This window comes from Cimex lectularius, unplaced genomic scaffold (assembly GCF_000648675.2).
Source record: "Cimex lectularius strain Harlan isolate CLEC.00 unplaced genomic scaffold, Clec_2.1 scaffold32, whole genome shotgun sequence".
In the NCBI taxonomy this organism is placed as follows: Eukaryota; Metazoa; Arthropoda; class Insecta; order Hemiptera; family Cimicidae; genus Cimex; species Cimex lectularius.
In genome coordinates this window covers 1,072,509-1,092,816 of record NW_019392689.1, presented here as the reverse complement: position 1 = coordinate 1,092,816, position 20,308 = coordinate 1,072,509, and the positions used below count along the sequence as shown (strand labels likewise).

The window sequence follows — 20,308 nt, the reverse complement described above, 5'->3', positions numbered from 1 at the left end:
CAGGTACCGACAGTGTGGTATACCGTATGTATCTTCATTACCAAAGTAAAGGTATTAAGATAACACACTAATCCACTGACTTCATGGTATCATGGTCTTTGTTCCCCAATCCACAGTCAAGACTCATCTAGCTCACATTACCAAGTAGCTTGTGGTTTGAATAGAAAATCTATCATTTTATATTTCCTGTGTCCTCACTCCCGTATTTTGGGTTTCTTTTAAAGTGCAATAAAAGAAACAGAAGTCCTTGTAATTGTATTTGTAAATACTTTTCAAAGAATAGGACACATCAGTGACAATCTGTATTCGGTTCTATGCAGAACAGGTTTAGATATATAATAAATTTTAGTAGATACTAAACTCAATTTGGTGGGATTTTACAATTTTTTAAAAATTATTGCACATTCCATGCAGTCTGATTATTATAAATACTTTTTCTTTTTTCCTAAATGTTGCCGTGTCAACACCTAAACCATTACCGCGGCCACCCACGCCCCCCTTTTTTTTATTCCTTTACAATTTAGTTTGTTTTAAACATATTTATCCTTTTTATGTACATTTCGGGCTATTTTTTGCCCATCATCAAGAAACCCTCGTGGTCTCACTTTCCACAAAGAAGGGCAAATTTATTTCACACTTGTCTCTTATTGTCCTTCTTTGAGGAGAGACAATTGGAGGTTTTACAGGATGTAAATGCTGTGGGAAAGAAAGCGAGACTGTGAGGGTTTCCTGATGATGGGTGAGAAACGGCCTGAAATGAATCCGGTTGTTTCTTTAATTTAGTTTAATATTTACATAAAATTTGACAGAACAAAGTTTTAAGTATGCATATATGTATAAAATACAACTATGTTATGTTTAACAGTTTAGTTCTTATTTATATTATTTATTAATTTAATTGTTGACAAAATCTATACGTACACATGTGAGAGAGAAAAAACCCATTCAGTTTAAATTCTCATTTTTAAGTCCCTTCCCCCTCCTAATTCCTTAGCAACCATATAGGAACTAAGTCTCAAAACAACAAATCCCATGCGCACTTTTGAATTAAGTTTGGAGTACGGCAGATCCGTCGGTATAACGTCTCCCTACAGTATGACAGGGAAGGGGGAGAGTTAAAAAAAGTCTGGATTTACCTTATTTTTGACAAAAAAAGTGTCTTACACCAGTATGGATTTAACCCCTTCAAATGTTTTTGATATAAACTAACCTTTTGTAAAAGAATCAACAACCACTTGTTTTTTTGGTATAAACCCTAATAAATAAAAAAAACTATTTTAGAAGAAGAAAAAATAAAAAATATATACAATAAATTTTGATCTGGTATCTAATGTACCATTACTTCATTATTAAACAAGTTCAGGAAGCCACGAAAAAGAAAAATTCCTAATACCTAATTTAATAAATTTATTTATTTTTTTAAACAATTAATACAATATATATATCTGTATATTTCATGTATGTATAATAAATTAATAATTATAGATATCTAAAGCTCAGATTACCAAATAAATGTAGGTCATTATAACGCAAGTCCTTTGTAGTCGACTTCACCGCTGGCAGCCCTGTCTTTAATGTGCTGCAGCGTGTTATTCAAATGTTTTGAAATCTGTTCAGTTTCATCGTTTGACCCAAGATTTGGTAACTCTTCTCTTATTTTTCCGATGAGCTGGTTCAAAATTGCTATGGTCACCTGGGAAAAAAAAATTGGCGTCAATATTTGTACAAATATGACTATTTTATACTTTTGACATACCATTTCATTTCCTTTTTCATAAAAATAGATGTAGTGATTGAGCAATTCGACAAACAGCTGTGTTTGAACTGACACGTCCATGCACTGATGAGCGATTCTCAAACCCTTTTTTAAAAAATCAAGAACCCTTTTGCCATCTTGTAACTAAAACAAATACAAAAATTTTAACTATTTTATTAAATAAATTAATAGTTTCATCAGGAGAACATAATCGTAGATCGTCTTGATCTACTTGGTTTTGCTTTCTGCCAAAATTCCTGGCCTATGTATGATTTATACATCACAGATGGTAGCAAAATACCAAAACACACTTATATGAAACTAAAAGTGATAAGGAGAATAATATGATGAGTGATCATAACTGAAATCAAATGTTCAAATTAATGATCACCCTCTTCTCTTTATTTCTGCTTTGGTATGATAAGTATGGAGGCATAGAAGATGGCAAAATGTGAAACACATCTGAATAAATATAAAAGCAGAATGGGGTATGAATAAGGGGTATCATACCTTCTGCCAAGTATGATTTATAGTAATTGTCATCAACTGTGATCATCCTGTTCTGCTTATTTTTAAAATATTTGGTTTAGGTAATACAGTCGACTCTTAATACATTGTTGGAAAAAATTAGCCTTAAATTTTAATGCATTTAGGTTTATTCATATTTTGTCTACCAAAAATATGTTTGGTTGTAAAAATAAGACATTTAAAAAAATGTTTATTACCTAATTAACACCTCATTGATAAAAACAGAAAATTCTAAAACAAATAAAAATGTAAAAAGACTTTTTATCCCCTTTAATAATGAGTATTTCCACTTCTGGCCTGAATCTCGTCCTTTAAACGCCTTTTCATTCCTTGAAAAAGATATCTGATAAAATCCCGAGGAATTCTTTCCCATTCATCAAGAACAGCCGTTCCCAACTCTACTAGGGTGTTAAGGCTGTCATACTTGATGCTTAGCTTGGTCTCAAATTTGTTCGATTGGGTTCAAATCTGGACTTCAAACTGGCCACACCAAGCACTCAATTCCAATCTCACTGCACAACTGTTTATATACATATATATGTATATCATGAAGTGGCTTTTGGTTCAATGTGGCATGTGTCCTTAGTCTAAATCTACAATAAATCATTTTCCAAAGTGGCCAGTGCTGAGAACACGTTGACAAAACACTCACCGATGAACATAACAAACTAGAGAAAATTGAAAGAAACATTAGGCTGCAGCGATGTAAACTATACGTGGAAATTATATCACAAGCAAATGCTTCAATTATTAAGAGAGGAAGTGGCACCATTTCAATTTATAGAATGCTCTCTCTCCCCCTATTAGAATATTTTTTATCACTGAGCATATTAAAATACACAGGATTTGTCGATTTACCACAGTGACCTGCTGAGATCATATCAGTAAATTTGACTTATCAAGTTTCGAATTAACAAGAACCAACTGAACAGAACAGTTACAGAAGATGGCAAAATTGAATTGTATATCAAGGAGAATCGTTGCTAACAAATGTTAAACTCACAGATCAATTGAAATACCTGTTTGCCATCTGAAGTTTTGCCCGACCAAAACAAATGTGCTGCCGTTGACACGGCTCTACACTGATCCGGCTTTTTCAACAGCTTCGACGCGGCCAGTGCGCACTGGTTTCTTACTGGCTCGGTGTTCTCTTGTGAAAAGCACGACATCCTTTCAAAAGACCCGACCAAAAGAGTTATTGCGCCAAGCTGAGATTTGGAATCACAAACTTCTTCCTCATACAGGATAAACGCCTAAAAAGAAAAAAAAAATGTATACATATATTTATTTTTGTTAATTACTATTAATTATTTTTTTTACTACCTGGGATAAAAACTCATAAGCTATGGTCTCATAATTAGCAAAGCGTATTTCTCCAATTGCAAGTGTCCCTTGTAGAAATAGCCTAAGTGCAAGTTCAGCAAATTCTGCTTTTACAAGCTCCATAATCGTCTGGTGACAATACTGAAAGATCTTAAGACACTTTTTTTCCCAAAGTTCATCCTACATATATAAAAAAAAAAGTTTACATTCCAAAAAACTAATTTAAGTTTGATATCCATTATAAAAAATATATACTTCTTGCTTAATTGCATTATACTTAAATGCTAGTTGGTAAGCTTGGAATATAAGAGGAGGCAGGGTGTATTTTATTCTCTTCTCTCCGCCTTTCAAAAAATGCTTCTTTGCACAGCTCAATATTAGATATTGTTGATCAGCTACGTCTGATTTCAAATGATGCACAAACCTGTGGAAAACAAAAATTTATCAGCAAGTGAATGATTAAATGAGACTTCTTATGTACCTTCCAAGAAGTCCTTGTTCTTCGGCGAAATCTTCGGCATCCAGTTCAACCACATCTTTTTCATCTTCGTCATGAATAAGTGGAGCGATAATCGTCAATATTGAATCAACCTATAAAATTATTGTATTAATTCGATTATTTATTAATTGCAATTTGATTTGAGTCGCATACTTCATTCTGCTCGCCGATGTAGGTATTGCTATTCAAGCAGTTTTCAATAATAGATGTAGCTATGCTTTTTCTTCCCTGCTGATCAAGAATATTAAGGAGAGGCGTAAAATGTTCTAACATGAGAACAGTTAATATATTGTTGTACGCCTGTATGGGAATGCAAAGGAGACGCATTAATTCTCGTGAAATCTGGCCGGCATATTCAACCCTTAAAAGAACAAAAACAAAAAATTAGGTATTTATAAACACATAAATAATATATTAAACAATTACTTTTTAAGTTGAACTCTTTCAAAATTTTCAAGTGTCGTTTGCAAAACTTTATCAACATAGTCTATCCTGTCTGAATAGCATTTTAGAGCCAGATTAGCTAATGAGACTTGAAGGGCAATCATATCTTCAGTTGGTAAATCAGTCCTTGTCTATAATTAACATAAAATATTATGTGAATTTAAGTTTTTAGATTGAAGAACTTACTTGAATAATAGCAGAAACTTGGGTTGAGAAAATATCGAAAAGTTGTGAAACAGCTTGTGCATCGACAACATCTGGTCCGAGGGCATATCCGACCAACCTGTCAATTAGTGATATAACCACATTCTTCACGTTAACGCCAGGCTGAAGTTGTGCACAAGAACGTAGAAAAGGGGTAAGTGTGGCTAAATGAAATTCATCAGGAAAAACCTAGAAATACAAATTCAGTAAATTGAAAATTATAAAACACATTTTCGTGTAAGGTCCTCCACAGCAGTGCAATGATGTAAAATTAAAGGAAACTAAATGAAATTATTTATTTATTTGATTTATTGCTATCTGAACAAAACATACATTGAGCAAATAGTATAATTATATACAGATCTGTCAGAGCAGGAGGCAGTAGGGAGAGAAACCAACCAGTGCTGGAATTATATTTTATTTAATTGGGTGAGTTAAGATAGGAGATGAGGCCATCATCATTTAAATCGCGTGGAGGATTGTAAGGGAGAGTCGTTGAGGAAACAGGGGTAGCGGGTTAGGGTGGAGGGATAGTTTAGAATGGAAATTGAGGAATTGTGTTGATTCTTCATGAATGGGCTTCTCTCAAACGGGTAAAGTCTTTATGGAACATTTGATTGGTGACGGAGCATTGAGGTATCCTCAAGGTCGAGAACTTTAGACTGAAAGGATCAAATTCTTTGGATGCTGTATGATTCAGCTGAGCCCAACAGTTTGACTTTGTAAGACTAGATAGTCTTATGAGTGTTTTGTAAGTGGCTAGTTTGTTAAGTGTTGATTTTGGTCCTAGTAGGTGCCTGAGCAGTCCAAATCTTTTGTTAGTTTTTGTCATTTTAATCTTATATGTATTCAGGGGCGTCAGTGGCTGCTACAGTTTAGGCATTGACACAACACTCATCACTGTAAGGTAAAGGTCCCGTGTTCGAATCCATCGGCCCTGCTGCAAAAAAAAAACACCTGAGGGTTTGTTTATATGACCTCTGCTGTTGCAAACTCTTGTAAAAGAAAAAAACAACTTATAAGTGGGTTCCACATAAGTCTTCTATCTAAGTAAAGCCCAAGGTAGTGAACTGGTCGATGGTGGTGTTATCTTGATAATGTGCACTGATGGCAGAGTTGATGTTTGAGCGTAAATGTAACATTAGTATTTTAGCCCATTCAACCTGATCTGCCACCAATTGCACCAGTCGGTAATAAGGTGATTCCGTGGCTAGGATATGATTGGAGTGTGCTAATAAGATTACGGTGTCCTCTGCATAGGTTGGGATACTTCCTTGTGGACCGTCAAAATAAAATTATAAGAAATAAAATAATTGAAACACCAACACCCAAAAATGTCAGAATGGTGGGACATCAGGAATTATTAAGTAGAAACTTAGAACATACATAGAACACTTAGAGAAAAAAAGTAGATCAGTGTGAGTACAATAGAACATAGGTGAATGGAATCCTTTGTTGAGAAGACAATTCAACAAAGAAAAGTTAACTTGAGAGGGTAGTTGAATTAAGAAAAATACTTAAAATACAGTCGACTCTTGATAACTCAAATCTCAGGGGGAAATTAAACAATTTGAATTATTAATTTAAGTTATTACAGTTCGAGTTGACTTTAAGGCAGGGTGACCACTGGAGCGATGCGATAGGTGATGCAACATGAAGCTATCTTTCATTGCCCATGGCACATTTATATACCACAGTACCTTTCTACAAAATGTAATCATGAGCTCTTCTGAGGAGGATGCCATAATTGCTTACTGGTACTTACAAAAGCAGAAAAACGAGAAAATATTGCATACACTAATAAAAAGTTAATAATATTTTCCGCTTCATTTTTTTTGCTCTTTTTCCTTGCAACCTGTTCAACTATTTAGATAAAAAAAATAGCAGCAGAGACATCTTCCTGTAGCAATTGGCAATCTGTGTCACCTCAACCGCTATGATCCTAATAATAATCATTGACATTGCATCGTGATCGCACTGGTGTGCAGTGGTTTCATTGCTTACACAAGGAATACCCGTAGTAAGCAATATGGTGCCAAACTGCTTATCGCATTATTTGCTGCATTTCATGTTGCATCGCTCCATTGGGCACCCTGCCTAATGGGAATGTAAGTTGAAGCGACCATTTTGCTGAAAATATTTAATCTGAGTATGGTTATTTAAGCTTGACTGGCAAAGAAGGTTAAATTGTGTGTGAAGAATTACTTTGTTATTTTAAATCGTTATGTACATATATATATATATNTGTATGCAATAATACGCCTGTATAAATGAGTGCAGGACAACATGAATAATCATTGTATGACGCCAGAAAATTGGCAGACTGTGTTATAATTTCCAGTCCCTGTAAAAGCAGACCGCCGCCACGAGGTCCATCCCGGAATGGGCATCAAATAAAAGACAAACGTAAAATATGATCAATACTGATGTCCATACTCAAGGTCTGTAAATTCTGACAACCCACTGTGAAAAATAAAAGTGAAGACTATTCAAATGTCATGAATAAGAAAACCCTCCGACCTGGCAGTAAGAGGCGAAAAGCCGTAGAAACAGCCGGTAGAAAAGAGAGGAAGCAGTTATTTAAGCTGTAATGTGACACTGTTTATCTTATGATATTAGCAAATATCATTTATTATCATTTGTATTATTAGTATACTCAATTCAGTTAATTAATTATTATAATAATTAGTTAATAATAAACAAAATTAAATAATTTAAAAGAATTCATAATATATAATAAAATTTGATTTAAACATACCTGAATAATGCATTCCATAAGGTATTCCTGAGCAATTGCATCTCTACAGCTTACAACTTGTTCCAAAATTCCAGGAAGCACAAGCTAGAGTATGAACAAAAGTTAATGCCACATTAAAAATTTTAATTTTATATTTATTTTTTTACCTTGCAGTATTTGTCAAGAGTGATTGATTCTAGTTGTGACAGCCGTACAAGATTGGTCCCGACTAAAAGCCTGAGTTCCTCCCTCTCTTTTTCCCGTCTCTCTCTTTCCCTCGAATGGCCCTGATGCTGCATTCTAACCCAAAGCTTGTTCATTTCAGCGAAATTCATTAAAATAAAATCAATCGAGTCTTGGACCTACAAAAATATTATTGAAATACGTTAAATTCCATGAAAACTAATAATACCTTTCCACCATTGACCTCATCAGGCGTGTCGGGCAATATATTTCTCACACATTGCAGTAAATAATTCCTAAGAAACAACCCCCTTAGAGGATGCTGAACCCCACGGCACATCTCGACCAGGTCTTTCATTATCGAAGGTCGCAGGCTAGGGTTGGTTTTCATATATATTAATCCGACAGTGATGAGCAAATAACTAAAATAAATTAACTTATTAATTAACATATAATTTCGTACAAACAAATTTAATCGACTTACAGTCTTGGAAGTATATTTGCAAAATATTGAACTATTTCGTACAAGTCTGCGACTTTTCTTCCTTTTTGGTACTCATCAAGGAGATACAGTTCCAAGTGTCTGAGCTGATCTGAAATTGTCATATCTATATATCTTTTTAAGTTAAGGAAATTAAATTGACTCACTTTAATATATTGCAAAAATAACTGTAAATACCATAACCAATATTAATTACATGTTTTATGTACATATTAATTTATTATCATTTAATATAATTCAGTGTCTCCAGTTCTTTTCTTATCCTAGATGAAAAACAGATTGATTTATATATAATAACTTTAAAATATATATGCAACAAAGACAGAAAATTATATTTAAAAAAATGACAAATTATTTAAACTTTTTATTTTTTGGTCCTTAGGTCATAGAATTACAAAGAAAAGTTTTATCAAAATCGGTCTCTCGTCTTCTCTTGTTAAACGTATAAATATTTGTAATGTAAGGTGTAAAAAACATTAGTTTACATTTAGGTGCAACAATAATCAAAAAGTGTATGTCTTTTAGGTTTTTAACTTTATGTTATTTAAAAAAAAAAAAAAATCAATTTCACATTAAAATGAAAATATAAATATTTGGACAAATCCAAATTATCTTACAGTCTGATATTATTAAAAGGACATTAAAATAGTGTTGATCCAGCAGCAGATAGGTTCTTAAATTAAGAAATGTTTATCTGAAAATTGAGAGATGCCAATCATAGCAGAATACAAATTCACATTTCACATTTTCACACAAAACATGACACCCCAAGAATAACAACACACTTTATGCCCTGAAGATGACCCGAATAAAGGTTGAAACAATGGTAAAAAAATGAAAAAGGTGTTTTTTCTAAACTACCTCATTCTCGACCGTACCTCACGACTTTAACAAATTAATTACATTTGAAATAACAAATTATAACTTTTTACAACTAATACTCGATAACTTAAGACACACAAAATAAACTCTACAGGCTAAAAAGGTATCCTCGGATTAGCAAGAGAAAGGTTGGGAGAAAAAGGGAGATTTATTTTATGTAGATGTGTCACATTTCAATTGATTTCAAAGTGACAATGTTATGATTTAGATTTCATGATTAGGCCTAAAGTAAAAAAATAAAAGAGGATAGGGACGAGACAGTCGAGTCGGAGAGGTGAACAAGATTCCGTGTAGATGAGAGACAAGAGAAGTGTGCGATCCTCAAAAGTGTTGTATTCCCTAAAATAGAGTGTTTCAGTCCACTACGAATTGACTGGAAATAGTGAGTACATATCCACCCTGGTTCTAAATGGTCTGGCAAACGCTTTGTAAGAAATTACTGTTTATTTAAATTTATAAAAGTTTTAATTGTTTGTTTAAAATTTAAAAGGAAATTTATTGGTTTTAATTATTATTTTCTTGTGTGTTTAATAAATTGTTTTTAAACTTTAATTAAATTTTATTTTAAAAAGGCACCTGATCGGCTGTATTCAGGTTCGGTCAAGACCTCTGGGGCTCTGTTTCTCATAAAAAGGATTCAGAGTTGGGCCTGTCTTGTTGAATCGAGAACAGATCATGACAGATGTAGGGAAAATCTCTTCAAAATTGCAATTCTACTTCAGGACCGCTGAGATTCGACCAGGTACCTTCCAGTGTTGAATTGCTGTGAGAATACCTTAACTGATGCCACTGACCAAATATAAATTGTGCACTTTGTATATTTGATTAATTATTTAATGTAATTTAATTATATCATCATTTTTCAGCTTTTTTTTAGGTTTTAAAAGTAAATTAATTCTTGCGAAACAGGAGGAGGCAAACTACATTGGTCATCACCAGCTCCCTATTCTTTTCCTCTCTTTCTCAGTTTTAATCTTGTTTTTTCCCGTTTCTTCAGCCAAGTAAGACTGTTTATGATGTAACTGATTTTTCTTTATCTTCTTGCAGGCCTCTCTGTACCTTAGGGCCTCTTCAATCATGGATAAAATAATACAAATCCACACAAAGACAGAAAAAAGATAAAACATGATAAAGTGGTGAGCATTTACACTACCCCAGAGTACAACAATCCCTTAACACTTGCGGTTTTGACATTTGCAGTTTTCACTATTCACGTAAGAAAAAATGAGGAATGTTTTGACATCTGCAAAGTCCGATTTCTTTATTCACAGAAAAAAAAAAGTTGGTAAACTATTTTTGTATCAAAAATAATTCTTTAAAAACTGGATTGGAGGCTCTAATTGATTCTCAGAAAACTTTTGCTTGCTTTCAACTCGCTGTTCCTTCTTTCTTCTCATTTTGCTTTATTCTCTTGTGGATTTTGGGTCACAAAATGCATCCTCTTCCAAAACGGAAAAAAAAACTGTCCTGACGCTGGTGAAAGAATAAAAATTTTGGACATTACTTTTTTTACATTTTCTATGCAAGCCAAAGAAAGCTTTTCTTCAAAACAACGCAGGGAAATTTTAACCTTGAGGGACCAACTTATTAAAAACACAATGGATTTCGACCCATCTTTAAATCGAAGTTTTAAGTTTAAAAGGGATGTTGAGGCCGCTTCAAATCCTTATGTGGGAATTCTTAAAGAAATTAATTATTTGGCGAAACAGCAAACAATTAATAATTATTTCTTTCCTTGCACATCAAAAAATAGAAGCAATGAAAACAATTAACATGTTCAAACACTGTTATGTCTTCTATTACATTTATTCTGAGTAAACTTTTTTTTTAGTTCTGAATTGTATCTCAATTTTTGGCGTCATGGAATGTAACCCTCCTTATAACATAGGAAAATAGACTCAACATTCGCGGATTTAACATTTACTGCAGTTTTGTAGAACCAAACACCTATTCAGGTTAAGAGATTACTGTATTGGATATTCCTCGGGGTAATTGGGGATAAACCTCTTCATTCATGTTAATAAATTAAATTCGCTCATTCATTTACACTACCCCAGAGTACTCGATATTCCTTGGGGTAATTGGGGATAAGTGCCCCATTTGCATTAATAAATTACATTCACACAGCAGTCATCGACCCGAGAGTACTCAATATTCTAATGCAATATCTTAGTATTCATAATATTGAATAAGACCAACAAAAACAAAGACCAAAGCATTTCTTCACATAGTACATATTATTAATTGGAACAAATTTTAGGATTTAACTTGTTTAAATCTTTATATGTACTAAGAATATTATAGAAATATGAATGGTGATTTGTTTCTTTGCTTTAAATATTAATATCAAAATTGTATATTCTATAGTGGTATTTACTACAGCAATAAAACAAAATATTAAGATGGGAGTTGAATATTACATTTAAATAGTTATAACTAAAATATAGTTAAGGTAAAATGAATCACATCAATTAATTGGCTAAAAAGAGAGCTTTACTCACAAACTGTTTTCTTAATTCTTGTGTGTGAGTAGAACCATCATTTTCAGCTGGTTACATCATTTAAAATAATTATACAGAATCAAAAACAAGAGGTCAAAATAGTGAGTCTACAAGTAATTGCATATCACAACAATTAAAATGATCAAGAATTACCTTAGATAATAGGAAGAACTGAAATTTGTATGATGTATAGGGTTTTTGTATAAGGACAATCATCTCAAACATTCCCTTCATATTTATATATAGTTATTATCTTATGTGAAAGCTATAAAGTTAAGGAGTTAGAACCTATGGATAATTTGATCACGTGATAAAAGGACGTTAAACCAGGGAAAAAATATTTGTTGTTCTACTTGTAATAAAACATTTATAAATAATGTTATAATTAATAGTAATGTTTAACAAAATTTTAGCCGATCTATTAGATTTATTTACAAAATACCTCTCCTAAATAAGAAAATAAATAAATAAACGTTGCAGTGGAATATTTTAAAGTTAAAAAATATCAATTTTTAATTTCCATCACTGGAATAAACCTTCATATTGTTAGTTTTGTAGAATCTATTGTTATTAGCACAGTTTCTGAAAAAATTAAATAAAAAGATATGTAAGAAGCAATAAAACATTAGAGTGAGTTATCAAATCGCTCAAATTTTTGTTGTCATTATTTTTCAATTCCAAGTCAGTCACTTCATGGTGAGTTACCTGTTTTCGATATTCTAGTGACATGATCATCTTGTCAACAATTATGGTTTACACTATTAGGTTAGTTCAAACTCAAGAATGTAGCTGAAGCAATTCACTTGACAGTACCACACGATATGAAAAAATATATTGATAGAATGTTGGCATGATTTAAAAATTTAGCCTTTAATAAAACTGTATACTGTATAAAATGGAAGCCCTGACAGAAATTTAAAGAAAGAGCTTTAAGAAATTATTTGTATATTGTTCCATGCATAAAAATAAAACTTGTCACCAATTAGTGGTATAAAAGAAACAATTTATAAAACACATCTTCTTCAATGTTTCATGCAGCTGTTAGGGAACCCTCGATGAAGATCAAGTCCTTCTTCCAACCTTCCACAGAAATGACAACCGTAACACCACCACCTCTGTAGCTTCTCTGGAGTGAAAATATTGCAGAGATATATTGCTCTCCTGTTCTTTTCTAACCTCCCAACCCCACAAAACAGAAGACCTCAAACAAAAGCTTGACTCACCCGAAAACAAGTTTTAGTCCAATCTAGTTCAGAGTTCAGACCAATTAAAGAGATTTCTTGAGAAACTTAACTGACTGTTTTGTGCCTTGTCAGAAGTTCTGGACCAATGGCATGTAATCCAACTTTTGAAAATCTGCCTTACAGTGTTTAACCTGACATTAACATTTCACTTATTCAATCATTACTTGATCTCAATAGTGGTAGAATGTCGATTACGGAATACATTAGAAACAATAAAACTCTCTGAGACGTGATGGCGACCTGACCCATGCCTTCATAGTAGTGATGGAAGACCCATGGGGACCTTTGGGTAGTTGTTCTGGAAGCACACTGGCCAAATATGTTTAATTTTGTCCATCTTCCAACAGTACCATCACTCAAACAAATTTGAAACTTAAATATGGCACAACTTTAAAAAAATCAAACTACCATCACTAAGATTATCAGTGGAGGATTCTAGAAGATAATTAAAAATATTAAGGATGGCCACTTTTTTTTTTTGCGTCTCAGTGCAGATTGTATGTCTTGATAAGCCAAACCATGCTGATAATTATCAAACAAGCACTAATTTTTTTTAAATAATAGAAAAGGTGTTTTGTATTATGGTTGATTTCTGTTAAATATAATTTAAGGCTATCAACTGGATTTAAATACAGGCCTTTTGTCAACATTTTAGTGTTTTAAACGTATGCAAATTAAGATGTTAATTTTTAGCTTTACTATATTCTCAAAATCTAATTTAAACAAGAAATAAATTTTCTTTTTTTTTATTTATAAGTGAATACTTCAATTAGTAATGATCAAACTGCTGGACAAAGGTTCTAAGGTGGGGTATTAATTGTTTATGCATTTTTAGGAATATGGTCATGTAATTCTATGCCATTTTAATTTTCTGTTTTTGTCGTTTGGAAAAAGAATGGAATTATAGCAATGGAATGCAATATCAAGCCATCTGATTTTGCTTAGTTTTTCCATTTTATTGAACATTATGATAAAACAAAAAATATATAGCGACTTAATGTTAGATCATAAATGGGGGACAGGTTCTACTTTTATAACAAGAGAGAAGAACAATATGTCTTTTATACATATCAGGCATATCAATTCATTGAAAGATTAATTTTCTTGATACAAATCACCCATTCTAATATAATCTTATCTTTTTCAGGCTTCCATAATAAAGAGTTTGCTTAATAAATTGAATTTGTTTTATGTATACAAAACAGAACAACCTTTGTATCCCATTTGACCATGATCTAATCAATTTCTATCAATCACTCAAATCGCATTCTAAACCTCTTGACCATTAGTTATTCTAATTCACCCAACCTATCTTTCATGTTGTTTGTTTTAATTAATTTGCCCATTCCTTTTCATGACAGTCATTTATTATTTCCAACCAATTTAATGTGTAATCTTATCTTTCATTCTTTAAAAAAAGGAACTTGTTCTTGGTTTTCTGATCACGTGATTCTTGTGAATCTAGGAGGAACCAGTGATTCTTGTGAATCTAGGAGGAACCACAAAACCTACCATTCAAGACTGAAAAGACAAGAAAAAGCCCAAAGTTGGCTATAAATAAACAAGACGATATGTTTGTGAAACTAAAAGGTTGACCAAACATTCCAACCCTCATGGAATTAATCAAACGTATACAAGATCCTCAACTGTCCATTTTATATATTTAATAATACAATGTACAACAAATTTTACATCTCATTTTCAATCTGTACCCCTGATCTAATCCTCAAATCCAAAAGTCATTCAATTACCATGCATAATAATATTATATGACTCCTAAACTGGCCTATTCTATGTCAGTTAGTGAATAAGTGCAATTGAATGCTTCCCAACTGGATACAATATTTTTACTTGACAAATACTATTGTTATCTTCTAACTTTCATATTAACTTGATATGTACAGTAAATACTAGTAATAAATAAATTTTCAAAAAAGACTGGGCGAGTAGACAACTCAAATAGCCCATACCTTCATACAATCACTAAGAGCGCTTATTCCTACCTCTACACAGGTACTGAAAGCATGATATTGCACTCGTCCCTACATCTACATGGGTACTGAAAGCGTTATATCTTGGTCTTCTTTCCCATGTGAGGTACTGCAAACATGATGTTACGCATGGCCCTATTCACATGGAAATATGTCATCTCATCTCCAGTACTCTCGACACATCTACACATAAAACAAACTCTGAGCCCTGAAGATGACCTCAATAAAGGTCAAAACATTGACACGATCAAGAATTTTTTTTTAAACCTACGTCACACCAGACCGCATCTCACAATCTCCAAAAGTATCATTAACTAACGGTCGCTAAACACCACACATTTCTACACGATAAGAACGAAGAACATGGGATTCTATGTACAGATTTCAACTAAATAAAGGCACTCTCAACACGACCCACAATAATGACACATCTACACAGAAAACAAACATCAGATCAGCCCTGAAGATGATCTCAATAAAGATCGAAACATTGGCACGATAAAGAAAATGTTTTTCTAAAACCTAGTCACATTATCATAATGCAGTATTATTATTACCGCCGTCATAGATCGAGAAAAGTATGAAAGTTGTGGGTATATCATCTCATCACCAGCTATATCACTGGTTGTTTGGACAACTCAAGTAGCCTGTGTTACCAAGATGCTTGCAGTTTGAAACGAATAGAAAAATCAATCAGTTTTATATTGCCTGTTGGTAAAGTGCGCTTCCTTGTGTCCTCTTTCCTATATACAATGTCTAGTGATTCTAGTAGTGATGATAATATATAATGCTTATTATTATTACAACTACAGATCGAGAAAAGTAAGAAAGTTGTGGGTATATCTTTACATTGAAAAGAATATATGTAAATTGTATGTTATTCGTTGATGCAAAAGGACTGCCTCAAATTTTAAAATGAACTCTTATTCATTTATACCACACGCCAGTGATATGAAAGCAACTGAGAGACTGGAAGACTTGGAGACTAACAAGTCAGGTCGCCTAGTACCCATACGACAGTGACTTGAGTCACTGCTACTGAAGTACTCCCATCAGAGAGATACCGCCTACTTATGCATGACAAATCTCTTGGTCGCCGGCTTACCGTTGTAAAGTATCTCAATGTACTAACAATTTAACAAAATTAAAATTTACTATCCTACAACGCACCTGGACACTATTCTATATGAATCAGTACAATGTGAATTCTTCCCAACCCTGCAACATTGTCACTGTGGTACTTCTTCACTTTCGGTACTTTTACCTTGTTTAATCGACTTGATACTGAAAAAACTAATTAGATGTAACCATTGAAATATTATCAAAATTCCAGGGGCTATGCTCGGATTAAACCCATAACCACAATAATACGAGAATACGAGGAAATACGAGTCGGATGTCCTAACCACTCAGCCACCCTGATCTCCAGTATAAACCATAATTTTAACTAACAAAAGGTTTTAATTGCTGACTGTTTAATTACATATATATTTCTTTCTAGCAAAGCAGCCTTTAGACTGTTAATGAATAAGTGCAATATGTATGCCTCTCAACTGTAAACAAACTTTTCCCTTAGCAACTTCTTTGCACATGACTCATACATTTATTACCTTTATTATATGTACCTGATGTAGCGTCTGCATTAATTCTCTATGACTATTTGCAAATAAGTACTATTTAAATGCTAACCAATCATATGCAATATTGTCTTAGAAGCAACTTTGCAAGTTGACTGTTGAGAATTTTATCTTCTTTCATTGCATGTATCCGATACAGCATAATCACTTGTTGTAAATAAAAGTTTCTAACAGTTGAACAAAATTCATGTTTTCTATCCTACCTATAACTATTAGAAAATAAATGCAATGTGAAAACTTCCCAACCAAATGTAATATTGTCACTTAGGAATTTATCTGCAACAGTTTTAACTATCTGACTTTCAAATATACACTAGTTGTAAATAACAATTTACTAACAGTTGTTTTCTTTCCTACCTACGACTTAGTGGTGCAATGTGACTGCTTCCCAACCACGGCAATAGTGTTGCTTAGCAACATATCTACAAGTGACTATAGCAACTTTTAAGGCTAGTACACACTCATAGACAAAATCGTGTGACTGTGTTTTGTCTGTAGACTGTTGCGGAACAAATTGTAGAGATCTAGAACCTTTGTCATGCGCCAACACCTGCACAGCTCAGTTAAATTAGTTTCCATGATAACTTGAGTGAGATAACAGCCTGCAGCTTTGCTGCTTGTGCAGTTTTAATTTTTGATCAAAAAAGGAAAATTAACCTTAAACATTGTTGGAGAAGGAACATTTAGCAAACGGTCCTTCATTTGGATTGACTCTTCTGGAATAATCTTGAATCTGACTAATCTGGAAATCATCTCCCGGCTAACCACCACAGATTTTGAAAATTTCCTACTTATGGTTGGAAATAAAATGTGCAAGCAGGAAACAAGATTTAGAGCAACCATTCCACCTTCCATACAACAAAATGTTGAGCAATATGTCTCAAGTTTCCCATCCAAGCTTGGAGACCATAGACTTGTGGTTTTTGTCTACAAGTAGTTTGTTACCGATTTGTCTACAGCCAATTGCAGAACTTTGTCTATAGACACGAGTTGTGCATTTTGTCTAAGAGTGTGAACTAGCCTTTACTTACTCTAGCAACAAATGTTTTTCTACAATGCGACTATTTTTGAGTTTTAGTGAATAAGTGCTATATGAATACTTCCCAACAGTATGCCATATATATACTTATCTTCTCTTATCGCAACCAGCCTTTTCTATGCCTGTTATTGAAAAGTGTAATGTGAATGCTTTCCCAACTTTTCAAATGTAAGTAATGTAAATAAAAATAGTTTCCGACTACTAACGAACTATACTTTTGTTTTCTTTCCTGCCTATGATTATATGTGAATAAGTCCAATGAGAATGCTTCCCAACTACGGCAATATTGTCGCTTATCAATTTTTATTTTATAACTTTCGTTATAATCTCAAAGAACAAAAAACTTATTTGTATTTCCTAGTTTTATTCTTAATAATGCGTATTATCTCCTCTGGTCTGGTGGAGGGCGTTAATTCTCCTAGGCATCAAATAAGTAAGCAATCGGATTTCGCCTTGTAAATCAGAATCCCATTCCTTCAACAAAAGTGGCTTGAAGCTTTCAACGCTTGTTGGAGGAGGCGAATGCTGTCTAACCTGTCTTTTTATCATGTCATCATAAGTATTCTATGGGATTCATGTCAAGACAACATGCTGATCAATTCATTGTGGTAATCCCTACATCCTGCAAGTAATAGGTGACAACTTGAGCTACATACGGTTGAGCATTATGATGCATTAACACAAAGTTGTCTCCAATAAATGGAGTTAATTGGACCACAGCTTACAGAAAAAACTCAATGTACCTTAGTGCAGTCAAAAATCCATTCTGGTAATCAGTTCAGTATGATCATCGATGTTTATTTTAACCCACACCATAACTGAATGCATTTGAAAAGACTGTGATTCACACACATGGCAAATGAAGCAAAGCCTTCTCCACATACGAACCCAGTCATCTGATTGTCACAAACCAAACTGGCACTCATCTATGAAAAAACAGCCCCCCCCCTGATCAAGTGTCCAAGCAAGATGCTAATTAATCGTATTTCTTCTTGACACTTCTCCAGCAATAGAGAATCTGTCAAGGGACGTCTAGAGACTAAGCTATTCTCACAAAGCCTTTTGAATACTGCTTTAGAGCACACCCTTACATTATGTAACATTTGGAGTTGACTACTACCGAGGTAACCGTTCAATGACATCAATAAAACAATCAAATCTAGCTGTCGTACATCGCAGCCAAACACTACCTTGTATTCAATCAAGGTGGGCTATTCTATTAGGCTATCTATAGGCTAATCTTTTCTGGTGGGCCTAAACCACTGTAGACCATCGAAGATGGTAGAGCACGACAGCCAGGGCTTGGGCTATGTGAAGGACACGGTTGTATGTCGTGTGACACAACTGCACAGAAAACACACACTTTGAGCCCTGAAAACGATCTCTAAAAATCAAAATGTTGGCACGATAAAAAAAATGTTTTTCTAACCTACATCACACCAGACCGCATATCATGACCTTTAAATAATCATTTTAGTTAACGTACACTAAATATTACACACTCTATAAAAGTAAACAACAATTTATTGTGTTTATGTTTTAAGGTGGCAGAAGGCCAAGCCATTTACCCCAGAACCAGGAGGGGGTTTGTCGGTTAAGGGTTGAGAATGAATGCTAACGAGGTAAACATTTTGTACAGAAGAATAATCCATCCAACGTAAACAGTTTATTGTAGAAGAGGGGTAAACTGAAAGAAAACCCACATTATTTTCCGGACAACCAAATAAAATTAATTTTTTTAAAGTATTGTTAAGTGGTTCTGACCCCTATGCCGTACCCAACTGGTAGTTGGACGATCTCTCCTGTACGACAGGAATTACTTGACTATTTACTTTAGTTGTCAGTAACAGTTTTAAGACTAGCAATAGAAGGGCAACCATCCTGTTTTCTTTCCTACAAATAGAATATAAATTTATTATGGTTTTTTGTTTGATAAGGATACACAATTCATAGTAGTTTTTTGGGCTTAGGTTGGATGTCCTGAGTTCCGAGAGCATGACCGTCGCCTGTTTAAGGGCGTCCATCAGCTTGCCGTCGTCCAGATTCAACTTCATGTCCAAAGCCTGCTCCTTCACCTTGGCGAGCATGGCGGACAGCTGCATTTCCTGCTGTTTGTCCTGGGAATGCTGCATTCTCAGCCTGGGCAGAGGTCGTCTGGTTATTAAATGGGCGTTTGGATGCGATAACGGACGTGGGGAGAAGCTTACGTGTTTTGTTGTTTTAATCCTTGTCGATAACGCCTCTTCTACACCATCAACAGCTCCAACATGAGATATCCACGGAGGAAAATCGAACTTTTGGACGTTTCCAACTGTTTTATGTCACGGAATTGGAAAACTACCGAACTATCTATTTGATGACCGTCACCAGAGGTTTTTTGAAAACAGGTTTTCAATTTCGTTGATATGAAAAGAGGGAATCGCCGGTAGGGGTCGAGTTTACGCCTTGGGAAGAGATTTCCCTCTAATTTTTAAAATTCACATCCCAAAAAAAGATTGGTCACTGATTAAGCCATAGGCTTATTGTAATTAAAATAAAATAAAACGGAATTAAACAAATGAAATTCTTAAGTAATTAACAACTAGGTTTAAGGTATAGATAGAAAAATTAGAAAATCACTTGCTGAGAGTAGCAATGTTTCATACACTCAGTTTTCTCCTGCAGGATAATTCCCGTCAGTCAGCTCCAAGGCCTTAGAGTTTTCCTCCGGGAATGATCAGGAAATGCAGTAACACCTTGGCTGTGAAACATGAACAGCACATTTTGGAAGATAATTTTCTCGTGTTGCAATAAAGAGGAGAATACTTTGTTGAAAGGGGAAATACGTTAACTAATTTT

General features: G+C 33.8%; 1 protein-coding gene across 2 annotated transcripts; it reads right to left on the bottom strand.

Moving 5' to 3' along the window:
• Positions 1-1,448: 1,448 nt before the first annotated feature.
• LOC106665088 (vacuolar protein sorting-associated protein 35) lies at positions 1,449-20,046 on the bottom strand. Of its 2 annotated transcripts, none has more exons than XM_014391284.2 (15): positions 19,678-20,046; positions 19,413-19,609; positions 8,159-8,282; positions 7,904-8,096; positions 7,659-7,853; positions 7,513-7,596; positions 4,737-4,943; positions 4,533-4,681; positions 4,260-4,467; positions 4,089-4,198; positions 3,863-4,031; positions 3,608-3,787; positions 3,304-3,537; positions 1,757-1,900; positions 1,449-1,693 (listed from the first exon to the last, which is right to left on the bottom strand). In XM_014391284.2, exons 2-15 carry the CDS (start codon positions 19,600-19,602, stop codon positions 1,523-1,525), a joined length of 2,358 nt encoding a protein of 785 aa, XP_014246770.1. In that variant the 5' UTR covers positions 19,603-19,609; positions 19,678-20,046; the 3' UTR covers positions 1,449-1,522. The 2 variants fall into 2 exon arrangements, with proteins under 2 accessions (XP_014246770.1, XP_014246771.1); XM_014391285.2 differs by having other exon boundaries at positions 7,919-8,096.
• Between the last annotated feature and the right edge of the window lie 262 nt (positions 20,047-20,308).

What these genes read in the sequence shown, in the direction of transcription:
- LOC106665088 (XM_014391284.2), bottom strand. Translation starts at nt 19,602, where the DNA reads ATGCAGCATTCCCAGGACAAACAGCAGGAAATGCAGCTGTCCGCCATG. An exon ending in AAAAAACTACTATGAATTGT is followed by an intron (nt 8,283 to 19,412) that starts GTATCCTTATCA and finishes AAAGATATATAG; the next exon opens with ATATGACAATTTCAGATCAG. An exon ending in AAACTTCAGATGGCAAACAG is followed by an intron (nt 1,901 to 3,303) that starts GTATTTCAATTG and finishes TATTTGTTTTAG; the next exon opens with TTACAAGATGGCAAAAGGGT.